We start from the raw sequence: 14,839 nt of genomic DNA, 5'->3' as shown, positions 1-14,839 counted from the left end.
AAGCCTAGCCCATAGTTTTGTGGCTTACGCCACCCCGACTTCTGATCACTGTACCAGTCATAGCTGATCAAAAGGAGGCTTCCAGTGCATCATAGCCGCATTTTAAAGAATGATTACTCACCTGCTGTATGTTGTGTACCATTTCCTGAAGTGACTTTCTGTCTAAAGGTTCAGGTGAGGACAGCTTTTTAGATAACTGATCTAACAAATTCCTGATACTGAATCATGTGGAATTGACAGTTTAAGGCCCTAGCCGAAAGAGTAGCAGAAGTATAAACTTTTTTACCCCATCTCTCCAAGGCCCTAGATTCCCTTTCAGAGGGGAGAGGGTTTTTGGCAGAGGTAGCTGCTACAGCCTTGGGGCCCTGTGAAATAGTTTCAGGATCTGCAAAAGGAGCCTTATACAAGTGATTATGTGTGTCCGGAACCCTGTAGTATCTGTCGGGCTTAGCAGGGGCCGGAGGGAGTGAATCAGGAGCAGTACAAGCATCATTAAATGCATCATCTACAACTGTAAGTACTGGAGGAATGGCTAAAGGCCTATGCTGTGGCAAATGCAAAAAAGTCCTAAGCCTTTTCCTAGAGTCTGAGAAATCCTGGCCCTGCCATTGAAACTGTTCCCTCATAGCATGCAAGGTTTCCCCAAAAGAAAATTCCTCAGGAGGAGAGGCAGAAGGAATGGAGTCCTCTGCATCAGAGTCCTCATATGGAGAATAAGGGCCCTCAGGGGGGTTTGTATTTTCTGATTCATCTGAGGAGTAATCAGTAGAAACTGGCTCATGGGGTTCTGCTCTAGGTCTCTTCTCTGGAGGGGGTTGAGAGGCCCTATATCAGGGTGAGACTGGGATCCCCTGATCAAAGAAATAAGATCCTCTGCTAGACTAAGCATTTGAGTACTGGAGCTAGGCCTGTGAGAGGGGGCTTTAGTAAGCACGGCCTTGGAAGATTTAGCTGCTTTAGCCCTGGCAAAGGCCTTAATTGACATGGATGCAGGGGGCCTAGCAGCTCCACGTGCAGGAGTAGATACATCTAGGGGAATAGTATCTGATAAATCCTGAGAAACTGTAAGAGCAGGTGGAATTTCAGTAGCAGATTCAGCCATGCTGGAAGAGGCCTCGGTAGTAGGAGGCATGCTTTCGGCCGAAGGAAGAACCGCAGACTCGGTTTCAGCCGAAACAGAGACACTCGCGGTTGGCTTAACCGTGGTTTCGGCCGAAACCGCGGACCGCGAGTGTCTGTCCTTTTCCTTACGCTTTTTAGCTAAATGAGAAGTCGGAGTCTCCGACGGCATGATATAAGCAAAAGCGGAGCCGAAAAACTCCTCTGCAAACTCCAACAGACGTCTAAGCGTCCGTCGGTTGAAGGAAGCACAGGCTAAACAAGCTGCTACGTCGTGGTCTGGGCCTAAACAAGGTAGGCAGTAAGAGTGGAAGTCTTTATGAGGTATTTGTTTCCCACAAGTTAAACAGTTATTCACTTTTTCTGACATCGGCTGAGGCAAGAAAGAGTCCCCAACGGGGTACTTAGCTTTTTAGAAGTCTTCGGTAGTAGTAATCTCTGGATCTGACCGACCAGCACTTGCGAACAGCTTCTGCTTCGGGCGCCATGCGGCAAGAAAGACTGGGGAAAATGGCGTCGGCTGATGCCTTTATACCCGAAGAACTGCAGCTATGACGTCGGGTGAAGTGCGACACCAGCCGAGGCCAGACCCAGACTTTGGAATCCGGCCGACCGAAGGGCTGCCTGAGGCCAGGACAACCCATTTGTTAGGACTGCAGATGCATCCTTGAAGGACATCGGTATGAAATACCCTCTGGAAATGATGCTTTGTACCCAGGTATCAGATGTTATGCTTAGCCAGGCATCTGGGTACAAAGATAAGCAACCACCGACTGCCTCCAGAGCCGGACAGCTGGGTCTCCTTTCAGGATCGCTGGTAGGGCTGACCAGAGACAGTACAGTTGTGTATCTACCATAAATGTAGATGTTCGAGTGTATTCACTGTTGCAGTCATTACAATTGGGTTATGCTGCTGGCAGGCTACCTGCAGTCGGCCCGAGTTCCAAAGTCTAGGTCCGGCGTCGGTTGCCGTCGCCTCCTCCCTGACATCAGTGCACCAGGGGTATAAAAGATACGGCCGACGCCATTTTCTTCAGTTTTTCTTGCCCCAGATGTCAGGTGCCCCTAAAATGGTAGGCTAAATTATGCCAAAAAGCATGCATACAGAAAAATCAACTTTTCCTTCATCTACAAGCAAATACACCACATAGGTTGTATAGAATAATGAATTACAGAAAAGTCCCAGCAAAGAAACGGGAATGGTGGGAGGGTAACCTGGACTGCAACAGTGAATACACTCAAACATCTACATTTATGGTAGGTACACAACTGTACTATGTTCATCGTGTTTCACTGTTGCAGTCATTACAATTGGGTTGAATCCCAAAGCTAAGGTTGGGACGCTGGTGCTAAATAGGATTAAGAGAGGCTATCAGGTCCTGCAGAACTGCAGTGGCAAAGCCTGCCCTGGATTTAGAGTAGATAGGTAAGTGATAGTGCTTTGTAAAAGTATGCACTGAACTCCAAGTTGCAGCCTCCAAGATGTCTTTGGTTGGTACTCCTCTGAGGAAGGCTGCTGAAGTGGCTGCTGCTCTGGTTGAATGTAGCCTAATACCCTTAGGCACTGATTTGCCATGCTGTGAATAGCAGAAACAAATGCAGTAGCGTATCCACTTTGAAATAGTCTGTTTTGAGATAGGCTTTCCTTGTGATCCTGCAGCATATACCACTAGAAGGTGTTCAGTCTTTCTGAAAGCTTTGGTTCTGTCCAAGTAGAAGCGCAGCTGCCTGTGAATGTCTAAAGAATGCAGAAGTCTCTCACCTTCATTCTGTGGGTTTGGTTAAAAGGTAGGCAAATGAATTGCTTGATTAATGGCCATACTGGACACGACCTTAGGCATAAATGTAGGGTTTGTCCTCAGAGAAATCCGGTCATGATGGAAAATGATAAAAGGTTCCATAGCCATGAGTGCCTGTAACTCTGAGACTCGTCTAGCAGAGGTTATTGCTAGGAGCAGAGCTGTTTTCCAGGATAAGAATGTTATATCAGCTGCAGAGGCTGGCTCAAATGGAGGCAGTGTGAGTTTTTCCAAGACATAGTTGAGGTCCCATGCAGGTATTGGGGCTCTCCTTGGAGGTCTTATGTTTTGGGCCCCTCTGAGGTACTGCCTTAGTAATGGATGTGAAAATATAAGTGGTTCTGTATTGTAATGAGCTGAAATGGCAGAGGCATGAATTTTAATTGATGAAAAGGAAAGGCCTTTATCCAATATCTCAGTTAAGTATTGCAAAATCTGAGGAATATTTGGAACAATCGTGTCGATACCTTGTACCTGGTTCCAAGCACAGAATCTCTTCCATTTTTCTGCATAAGATTTTCTGGTGCTAGGCCTCCTGGCCTCCAATATAACATCCATCACTGCTTTAGAGAGAGATGAGTCTTGAATGGCTACATTATCCGCCATGCTGCCAGGTTTAAGGTCCTGAGTTGGCTGTGCAGTATCTGACTGTCTTGCTGGGTCAATAAGTGAGGAATTTGAGGTAATGTCCAAGCTGGGCAGTGAGACAAGCTCTTTAGGATTGGGTACCTGTGCTGGTGGGGCCAGTCTGGGGCAATCGGTATCATTTTTGGCTTCTCTTGTCTGACCTTGAGGAGTACCTTGGGGAGGAGAGGCAGAGGAGGAGAGGCATATACTGTTAGGTTTTTCCAGCTGAAAGATAGAGCATCCACTTTCCATGCTTGCTTGTGATAAGTCCTTGTGCACAATCTCTGTAGTTGGCAGTTGTGAGGGGAGGCAAATAGGTCTATATCCGGGCATCCCCAGTTCTTTGTTATCATGCTGAATACTTGTGGATCCAATTTCCACTCGTGGGGATCCATTAGGTTTCTGCTTAGTTCGTCTGCCAGAGTATTTATCCTTCCTGGCAGGAACTGTGCTTGCAGATGTACTTGGTAAGTCAATGCTGTGTCCCAAAAGTTCATGGCTAGTCTGCAGAGGGGGTGGTAGGAATGTTTGCCCCCCTGCTTGTTTATTTACCACATGACTGTAGTATTGTCCGTCTTTATCAGTTGTTGTCCTGGATGAAGTAGATCCTTGAAGGCTGTCAGGGCATTCTGTACAGCTAGCATCTCTTTTTGATTGATATGTAGATGCATTTGACTTGTGGACCATGTGCCCTGAATACATCTTCCTGCCATATGGGCCCCCCAGGCATAATCTGATGCATCTGTTGTCAATGTCTGCCTGGCTGTGGGTATGGTGAATGGCTGTCCCATGTTGAGATGACAATCTTTTGCCCACCATCGAAACTCCTGTTGCAGGCAAGGAATGAGGGTAATTATTGTTTCTAGGCTGTTGCAATGTTGAGTCCAAACACTTTTTAGATACCACTGAAGTTTCCTCATATGCAGTCTTGCATATGGAATTAGTAGAATGCAGGATGCCATGAAGCCCAAAGCCTGCAGAATTTTTCTTGCAGATAACTGGGTCTTTGTTGCCAACATTTTGAAATAAGTAGTCAGTTGTCTGGGTTTGTCTGGCGTGAGATAAGCCATCTGGGCAGTTGTATTTAAGCTTGCACCCAGGAATATTATCTCCTGAGAGGGTACGACTTTTGATTTCTTTTCGTTTACTGTGTACCCTAGACCTGTTAGTAACCTTTTTACAAACGCCAGATGCTGTAGTAGAGTGTCCTTGTTCTCTGCTTGAATAAAGCAGTCGTCCAAGTAAGGATATATTTGTATTCCTCTTTGTCTGCAAAATGCAATCACTGGTGCCAGGCATTTTGTGAAGACCCTGGGCGCAGTAGATAAGCCAAAGGGCAGTGCAGAGAATTGGTAGTGCATTGAGCCAGCTTATAAATCTGAGGTATCTTCATAGGTTCATAGATTAGTACTAAGCTAACTGCCCTTGTGAGCCATTTTAAGCTTATCCAATTATCCCTTGTGAGACTCAAACCCTGCACCTTGTGTTTGTAAGGCAAACACCTTAACCATTAGACCACCCTCCCAACCTGGGTCTTCTGCATGACTGTCTGATTGGGACATGCAGATATGCCTCTTTTAGGTCTAAAGTCACAAGCCAAGCCTTCTTGCCCAGCATGGGCAGAAGCTGCTGCAGAGTTAACATTTTGAATTTTGGATTATCCAGGAATGTGTTTAGGATAGACAGGTCCAGTATTGGTCTCCAGGCTTTGTCCTTTCTGGGTACCAGGAACAGCCTTGAGTAAAATCCTTGTCCCTGCTCTTACTGTGGTACTTGTTGAACGGCTCTCATGTCCATGAGGGATGAAACTTGTTTTTGTGCCTCTGCCCATTGATTGCGTGGCAGGTTTGGCATACCGTTTGGCCTTGGTAGGGTGTGAAAGTGGAACCTGTAACCTTGAGATACAATATTTAAGACCCATTTGTCTTGGGTGATCATGTGCCAATTTTGTGAAAAAAGTGCTAGTTTTCCCCCCAAAGGAGCTGACAGAAGTTAAGTGCTTGGTGTTGGCAAGGGAAAGTCATTGAGACTGTTTCCTGTATGGCTGTGATTTTTCCTCTCCACTTTTGGAGATAGAAGCACCCCATTGCTTAGGCCTGTATGAGCCTTGGGGCTGTGATCTGCCTCTTTGTGGCCTGTCTGTCACTGGAAAGGACCAATTCTTTGTAGGCCAGTTCCTGCTAAATCTGGGAGGCTGTACCTGTAAGAAATCCTTCACCGTTTGCATAGATTTAGCTTTGTCCTCCATTTTCTTCAACACTTCTTCTGCTTTAACACCAAACAAGGTATCATGTTGTAATGGAGCATCTAATAGTTTTGCTTTAACATGATCAGGCAGATTCTGTTCTTTTAACCAAGCATGCCTCCTGATGACAGAACCTGTAACAGCAGCCCTGCAAGAGGCCTCTAGAGAATCAAAACCACATTGCAAAGTATGCTTTCCCACTTGTTCAGCTGCATGCAATAAATCCTGCACTTCTTTGTTTTCTGCACATTCTGAATTTGTCAACATTTTCTGTTTAAGCAGTGACATAAGATACTGCTGATATTTAAGCATACGAAATTGACAATTTAAAGCTCTTACAGCCAAGGTAGCAGAAGTATAAATATTTCCCCCCATCTGTCCAGAGCCCTTGAATCCCTATCAGAGGGGATAGGGTTTTTTGCAATGGAAGCCTGGACTCCCTTGGGACTCTGAGAAAAAGTTTCTGGGTTAGCAGCAGAGTTTTTGTAAAGAAATTTATGTGAATCTGGAACCCTGTAGTATCTATCTGGCTTAACAGGAGCTGGTGGTAAAGAGTCAGGGGATAGGCCAGACTCTGTAAAAACATCATCTACAATGTCTAAAACAGGAGGAATAGCAAGGGGCCTGTGCTGGGGTAATAAAAGGAAGTCTCTGAGCCTTTTCTTGGATTCTGAGTAATCTTGGCTCTCCCAATGGAAATGCTCAGTCATAGTATGCAGGGTCTCCCAAAAGAATAATCCTCAGGAGAGGCTGAAGGGACAGATTCTTCAGCATCAGAATCCTCATAGGGAGGAAGGGAATATTCATGTTCAGAGGAGGAATCAGAGGAAATGGAAACCTGATCTGAAGATTCATATTCTATCCCTTGCCTAGACCTCTTATCAGGAGGGGGATTGGAACCCCTGATCAAAGTAATTAGGTCTTGAGCCATTTTAAGCATCTGTTTTTTAGGTATGGAGGCCTGTCCAGGAGAGTGCTGTACTTGTTTCTTTGTCTTTAGAGCTGCTTTAGTCTTTGCCTTTGAAGCTGAAGTTGGCTTTACATATAACTGTGTAGGCCTGAAAACACCCTCAGAAGCGGATGCCTGCTCAGCGGCTCCGGACCCATCTGAGGGCATAGTTTCCGAGTGTCCAATACCTTGAGTTTCCAGTGGCCTAGTTGGCTCAACGTGGGAGTCTGAAGCGGCTTGTGGCTCTGAGGTAGCGGGCATCAGGGGCTGCGAAAGCTCCTCACTGAGAACCGGCAACAGGCCTAGCGGAAGCCTTGCCATCAGTTTTGGACCTCGGATGCCCGTCCTTTTCTTTTTCTTTGTGCTTTTTATAAACTCCGGTAGTCGGCTGTTCTGACGGCATTATATAATTGAATCTTCGTCCAAAGTAATGAAATGCAAAATCATACCAACGCTTAATAGTGCGTTGGTTAAATCTAGCACAAAACCGACAACTAGCAACGTCGAGGTCAGGGCCTAGGCAAGGAATACAGTAAGAATGAAAATCCTTATGAGGTATTTGCTTCCCACAAGAAATACAATTATTAACTTTTTCTGACATCGGTCTGGAGCAAGAAAAAAGTTTCCCCAATGGGGTACTTAGCTTTAATGAAGACTTCGGATATGAAATTTGAATCTGAAAATCTCAGGAGTCGGCCGACCGGCACTTGCAAACTGCTTTTGCTTCGGGCACCGCGCGGCAAGAAAGACCGAAGAAAATGGCGTCGGCTGCATCTTTTATACCCCTGGTGCACTGATGTCAGGGAGGAGGAGACAGCAACCGATGCCGGACCTAGACTTTGGAACTCGGGCTGACTGGGAGTAGCCTGCCAGCAGGATAACCCAATTGTAATGACTGCAACAGTGAAACACGATGAACATCTGGCCTCTGTGACCCTGCTGTTGTGGACCCCCCTGCTGCGCGGGCGGCGTCTTCCATTATAACCCCCTCCTCTGCCTCTAGAGGGGGTTTCTCCACGTGTGTTCTGAAAGTCTCCCTGTGCTTTTCAGAACCACATCTTTCCACCCTTAGGGCCCTTGGGATAGGGCCGAGTAGGGGTAGAAAAACGGACTCCAATGGCAGATAGAGTCTTGCCTTCCTGCTCACAGCTGGTTAGAGTTTCCTTTACCTTGGGCTCAAACAGGGATGAGCCATCAAATGGGATGTTGATAACGGAAGACTTGAAAGGCGCCGCAAAGGAACAGAGATGCATCCAGGCTTGTCTACGCAGGGCAATGCCTGAACTAGCGGCTCTACTCGAACCATCAGCTGCGTAAGATATGAGACGCATGGACGAGTTCACAATCGAGTTTAGGGTAGCGAGCTGGGTGTTAACTTTGTCGACAACCCCTGCAGCTACCATACCCTGGAGAGTACCTCCTAGCTCTTTCAGGAGATCTCTTTGTAGTCTTGTAAAATGGGCTAAATAGTTCAGTGATCGAAGGGAAAAAGTCACTGAACTTAACATGCGCTTCCCATATCTATCCATGATCCTGGAATCTCTGTTAGGAGGATGGACAGATGAGGACGTGTCGGACGTTTCCTTTTTGGTGGCTGCCACCACCCATCATGGCATCAACAGGCACTCCCTTAGTCAAAAAAGCTTTGTCCACTGGGGCAGAGATGAACTTATTTGGCTTCCGAGGGACAGGTTCCATGGCCTCCGGAGACTCCCATGCCTTACGAGAGATCAGCTCCATGAGCTCATCATAAGGCGGAGACACCCAAGAGGTGGAAGGTTGAGACCCGAAAGCCTTCAAGAGCACTGACTCATCTTCAGTAGGGCTTTGGACTGCCAACCACCCCTCTGATTAAGGATCTCTAATATCGCTGCAAAGGAGATATCCTCAGAGGGGGATTGAGAGGACCCTTCTGACTCATCCAAGTCAGTGTCAGATGTCAAAGACTCCTGTGAGGAGTCCAAGTGCCTCCTCTTGCACATTCTCTTCCTGGGTACCTCCTCAGTGGAGGCATCTGGGGAGGTCTCAGAACAGCAGGGGGTGCCCTGTGGGGCTACTTGAGGCTCAGGGTCTCTACGCTTGGGTTGACCGGTAGAAGCAGTAGCAGACACAGGCACTTGAGGGGAGGAAGAAGCCAGACCTGATGCTGATGATGTCTTTGGAGACAGGACTCTCCTCATGGCATCGGACGCACCATGGCTCCGATGAGATGGGGTAGACGGATCCAAAGGGACCGTCCAATCCTCCCCCACCGAGGCCATGGGCTCCAAGCCCGAGGTAGGAGCCGAGCTCATCCGAGCCAAAGCCCCGAGAGGAAGAGTTGGTACCGACAAATCGGAACAACTATCCTCTCTGGACCTGACAGGAGAGTGTCAGCTCCTAGAGTCCCCGGTCGGCGCCGAGGATGTCCGAGTAGACGGAACCGATAACACCTGAGCAGGTCTCGGCTTCACAGGCTCAACAACCATCAGGTTGGGCTCCTCTGGCTCCGAAAGTCCAGTACGGCTCGGAGGAGGAGCAGTCAAGTCCGGGTTAATGGTCTTCGGTTCCGACAAAAGCGTTGGAGCCGACAACAATTTGGCAAGGCCTGGTGCCCGTAAAAGCTTCTGCACCAACCGGTCCATATCCAGATCTGAGAGGCTGACAGAAGACTTTGAAGAGTGCACCGAGGGTGCTGATTGGAGTAGAGGAGATGAGGGAATCTCAGAAACTGGCTCCAAAGCTGTAAGCTGGCTCCGAACAAAAGGGGCACTCGGTTCTGAGGGCAGTGGAACCGATGACCCTGCACCCTCCATTTATATAGCCTTTTTCGATACTTTGGAGTCACCTGAAGACTTGGATGACTTTGAAGATTTACTAGAACCATCCTGGTCACCCAGTGCTTCCGAGAAGGGGTGCTGAAGTAAACCCCTATCCACCAATTTCCTCCTCTCTAAAAGTACCCTGCAAGAGAAGGAGTGACAGATGCTACAAGAGTCTTGGAGGTGTAAAGTCCCCAAACAATAAACACACTGAACGTGCCATTCAGTGACTGACATTTTTTTGTCCACAATCCAGACATTTTTATGAAGCCAGATTTAGGATGTGGCTTCTATTTCTCATCAGACATCTCTTTTTTAAGATTAGACAAATTTAAACAATAGAAAAAAAAAGCACACTCAAGAAACTATCTAACAAACTACTGCTAAGAATTTGGTTAAATACCAGACCAACTACTAGGCCAACTCTATAGAAAAAAACAAGCCAACACAGGGCACTTGTCTAAATCTAAGTCGAAATCTATATAGTGTGTGTGTGTGTGTGTGTGTGTGTGTGTGTGTATATATCTATATCTATATATATCTATATATATATCTATATATATATATATATATATATATATATATATATATATATATATATATATATATATAAAACTATCCTAACAAGAAAGTCAAGAAAAAAGTTTTTAAAACTGGCAAACAGACGAATCCATCCAATAAAAATTGGTCTGAGCTATCTGGAACACCAAGATCTGTGCCGCCGAAAACTAGATCGGAGGTAATTCCAGCAGTGCATCATGGAATAAGTGGCTTGGTCTCGAGCTACTGGCAAACCTTGAGCTTTGCTATTGGCCGTGTCGGCGCCGAGGATTGGCACTGAACCCATCAGTGAGAATAAACGGCGAGATTTAACAACTTCACATCAGAAGCTATATAGCCGCCCATGTTGTCCATTGGCTCCTCTACTTTTGCACAACTGGCCCAGTCACTTCAACAGAATGAGAGCTATAAATTCCTTGGCTAAGCAAGAGAGTTACGGCCCCTTCATTCCTGCCTGGAATTTCCCATAACCTCATGTCACAACTCCCCAGTGATAGTCAGTAGACAGGGAACAAGTAAGCCTGCTGGATCCTGGGAGCAGTCTACCCACTCCCCATAGGCGCACCCCTTTCCCTCCTCAGTGACTCCTTCAAGCCAGTTCCTACCTCTTGAAGAGGAAGAAAGTGCCCAAAATGCCCTGCTTTTACATCTGGGATTGAACAAGGGCAGTAACACAGGAAGAGATATCTGTTGCCACTATTTGCTGCACAACATTGACATCAGACATCTCGTTTAGCAGATGGGCACATTAGTAAGTTTTAGCTTTAGCTGAGAAGTAGAAAAATCTTGGCTAACATAATAATGTTCAGTTTTTCAGTTTTTCAATTTTCTAGTTGACATGCAGCTAATTAGGACTCTGGCTTGCATGCATTCAGTCTGATATGCATTTCATTGATCAACAGAATGTCTTCTGATATGTCTGTGAAAAACGTCTGAAAAACAGGGTTTCTCACAGGAATTTCAAACATAAAGGCTATGTCTTTTTTACACTTTCATTTACAGTAGCTTAACCATGTAAATAACTTTTATGCTTTTAAGCTTCTATAAATTAAAGTATACTTTTCAAAAGCTCCCAAAGGTACAGAGTACAATGAATTGCCATAGGCATGGTGGCAGGACATTTTAAAAGAAAAAAGTACTTTGGAAGCCAATTGAGAATACACATAGGTAGCACTATGGATGTGCAAGAGATAACCTGACAGTCTGTCCCCTTCATGGTAATTTCAGAAGCTTCAAAGGCAGATTTATAGTTAGTCTGCTTAAATGTCCATGTTTTAACATATTTTGTCATGTATAAACTGACTATGCAAATTTATTAGTTGAAATACCCACTCATCCACAGCTTAACTACTATTACTGCTCTCTATGTGGAACTATTTTTTTTTTGCCTTGCACTATTGTACTGCATTCCAGCTGTTCTTGCTCCCTCCATATGAAAGAGGAGCGAGTTTTAAAACAGCATAACCTAGCCTGGCTCCATGGTGCAGAAGGGCTGGAGTCCTTACTACAACCCAAGCACCTGGGATTTAGTTAGCGACCCTGGAACTGAAGCAGCCAGGCCAGGAAGTATATGTGCAAATGTGGCATAAAAAGGATAAGTCTGCTAAGCTGGTTAGTATACTTACCGAATAGACAGGAAGTGAAGTCAGCCATTATAAATCACTAATGTAAATATGATAAAACATAGCTCATTTCTATCCACTATTAAAAGGGCATAACAGATGAAGAAAAACTGCTAAATGAAATTTACAATAATGCACACTTTGCATAGTAGCACGGATTTAAGCAAGTTTATTATTCATACTGAAAAGAAACATAAAAATACTCAAAGTCTGCCTTTTGCCTAGTTCTGAATTAGACTTCCTAAAATAAGGTCACTTGCTGATAACTCTTCTTTATCTTCCACTGGTATGCATTCATTAAGCTGAAAAATTCTTATAAACTGCCTCTAACCTTAACCCAAATATGGGCTCCCACATTTTAATTTGATTTAAAAATGAGAATTTTATATTGTAATTTTATATGCCCATTCATATCATATTTGCATTACCTGCCATCAGCTTCCATTCACTGAACTCTGCACATTGTAGTAGTCCTCATATAAAGCATTATCATTATTACACCATAGACTGCACATCAATAAAATGTATATTTCCTAACAAGTGTACTTACCTCTTGTGAGATTAGATAAACGTGACACTTGGATTTAGCAACATTAGCAAAAAAAGCATGATGAAAATATTTAAAAACACACCTATCATCCAAGTCATTAAAGCTTCGTACAGCATGAACCAGTAACAGCACAAGCTGGTAATATGACTCTCGTATATCTTTATGTAGCTGGGGGCCGCAACCCTCCAGGTGTCCAAAATAACTAGAGAAAGAGAGGAAATAAAGAAAAAACTTTTAAAATACTAAAATACTAGATTAAGAATTTCTACACACACTTCTTAAATTATGACCAACAATAACAACAAAAAAGAGGAATCAAGTGCAAATGAACTCTCTCTCACTGGGAAACAGTGTGAGCAACAAGCTACAGGAGATCATAATGTATGAAAAACTACTAACTTTTTCAGATGAGAATGTCTGCTTCACTACTGTGACACTTACTTTCCCCAATGCATACGGTTTTGCACCCCCATAGCAACAAGTTGTTTGTACTTCACAAATAAACCAACAAGAACAAAAGGACAGAAAAAACTCCAGGTTTTTGATATGAGCACTTAAATAAAAACTGAAGTAATGCAGCAGTAACAGCTATGCCTGTATCTCAACTCTACCATGCCCTCATTATTTACGGGTCACTCAATATAAATGAAAGTTAAGCTAGCCCTACAACAAAACTTAATTTCTACTACAATGTTTATGTATACATATACTTATTTATCCTTCTGTTAATCAGGTTAGCCCCACTAGGCTAGTAGCCTGTTTTCAAGGGAGAACTGAGGTGGTATTTAGTGATATAAAACCTTACCATAACAGATGTCCTTCCTTTCACTGTGGCAGTATTCTTTACATAAGGGATCTCCTGCAAAGGACAGCTCAACTTCTGGCCAGTATAACAACGCCTTTCGGTCTTATGTAATAGGTATGCTCCCTGCGGTAAGGTGCAAGGCATAATGGTGATGTATGAATGCAAATGCTCAGAACTGAAATAACCCAAGAGAAACAGAATCCCCTCAGAGACAAAACAGAATGTGTATATCCAGAAGAAAAAAAAAGTCAGAAAGAAAAGAAATACGAAAGAAATAAGGGACCCTCTGTCAACAGGGCAGAAAAATACAGGGCAAGAGTTAGAAAAAAGGGGGAAAGAGGAAGGGACTGAATACTACAACAATGAAAAGGACATCTACTGTTATAAAATTTTACATAGCTGTATTATTTTCTTCCGTATCACTGTTCCAGTATTCTTCTAATAAGAGCCAAGAATAACCGGGTCTATATTATATAAGCGAACGCTATATAATTGACCCACAATCCCCAAAAACCCAAAATGTCGAACACACAGATCAGTGATTTTTTTCCCAGGGAAAAAAAATTGCAGAGCCATTAAAAAAACAAAACACAAAATAAAGTGGGGGGCTTTGCCCCCCCCCGACTACTTAAATATACCAACTCCCAGATTGCACCACAGGGGAGAAAATGATAAAGTCCCAAAAACGGCCCAGTGATTTTTTCCCCTATAAAAAAAAATCGCTGTTGCGTACTTTCGGTATTTTGGCATTTCGCATAAAGATGTTCGACTAAACAGAGTTTGAAATTCATGGCATTTGCTAAAATAATAGGGACCCGAATAAGCCAGGGAGGAGGAAGGCACAGAAGAGCCCTTTGCAAACCCATGCAGAATAGCCTTAGCAAAACTTGTCATAGCCCTGCAAATTGCATCCAATTTATAATGTTTAGTCAAAGTATGAAGAGGACCAAGTAAATGCCTCAAGGATGGAGTTGGTGACCAAACCCTTTTAAAATGCACTACAGGAGGTAGCCACCCTAAGAGAATGTGCCTTAAAGATGAAGAAAGATATTTGCCATAAAAAGAATAAGAAAAGGAAATGGCCTTAGAAATCCAAGATGAGACAGTATGCTGAGAAACAGCAAACCCAAAGCCCTATGTTGAGAGTTCCTCAGGTTAAGGAGACTCTGTAATGATGAGAAGGATTTTTTCAGGAGGTAAAACTTACAAACAACATATTTATTAGTAGGGGTTATGATGTAAATAAACTAAATGTTAATATTTGAGATATTATGAAGTCTAGATGTGATGGACAACGCATTTATATACCTAATGGGGAATTTAAAGTGCTGGAAAATAGTGATAACAATAATAAAAAAAAATATTTGTTGTGACTAATTGCAGTTCTTTTAGATTTGAAGTTAAGGTGTTGAAATATTACTAATATTACTGGGGTTTTTTGGTTAGACATAAGGACTTTTGTAATTTATTGGAAAATACCCTAGGTCTAAACCTCAAAATGCACTCTCTCGAGGCACTCCTAAAAATGGAGAACATCGATATCTGTGCAGTAACTGAGACCTGGTTCAAGGCTCCAGAGAGCACCCCTGCAATACCAGGCTACAACTCTTACCACACTTTTCGGCCACCAAACCAGGACCGAAACACTAAAGGTGGAGGAGTGTCAATATTCACCAAGGATATTCACACCACCAGGCTAGTTGGCCAACACAATGTGTCTGAAATTCTCCAAGTGCAACTAACACTAGGTAAGACTGCAAT

General features: G+C 44.0%; 1 protein-coding gene across 1 annotated transcript in view; it reads right to left on the bottom strand.

The window, feature by feature from the left end:
* The window catches only part of ZZEF1 (zinc finger ZZ-type and EF-hand domain containing 1), a gene marked incomplete in the record, with an annotated part of 3,903,331 nt that overhangs the window by 1,645,812 nt on the left and 2,242,680 nt on the right, over window positions 1-14,839 (bottom strand). Inside the window, 1 exon segment of the mRNA XM_044082903.1 lies at window positions 12,356-12,475. Within this exon segment, the coding sequence (XP_043938838.1) occupies window positions 12,356-12,475 (120 nt within the window).

The sequence above is a fragment of the Protopterus annectens genome, chromosome 9.part0 (assembly GCF_019279795.1).
Source record: "Protopterus annectens isolate FY-2018-M chromosome 9.part0, PAN1.0, whole genome shotgun sequence".
In the NCBI taxonomy this organism is placed as follows: Eukaryota; Metazoa; Chordata; order Ceratodontiformes; family Protopteridae; genus Protopterus; species Protopterus annectens.
The sequence above is the reverse complement of the archived record's forward strand: the minus strand, read 5'-3'. Positions and strand labels throughout refer to the sequence as shown.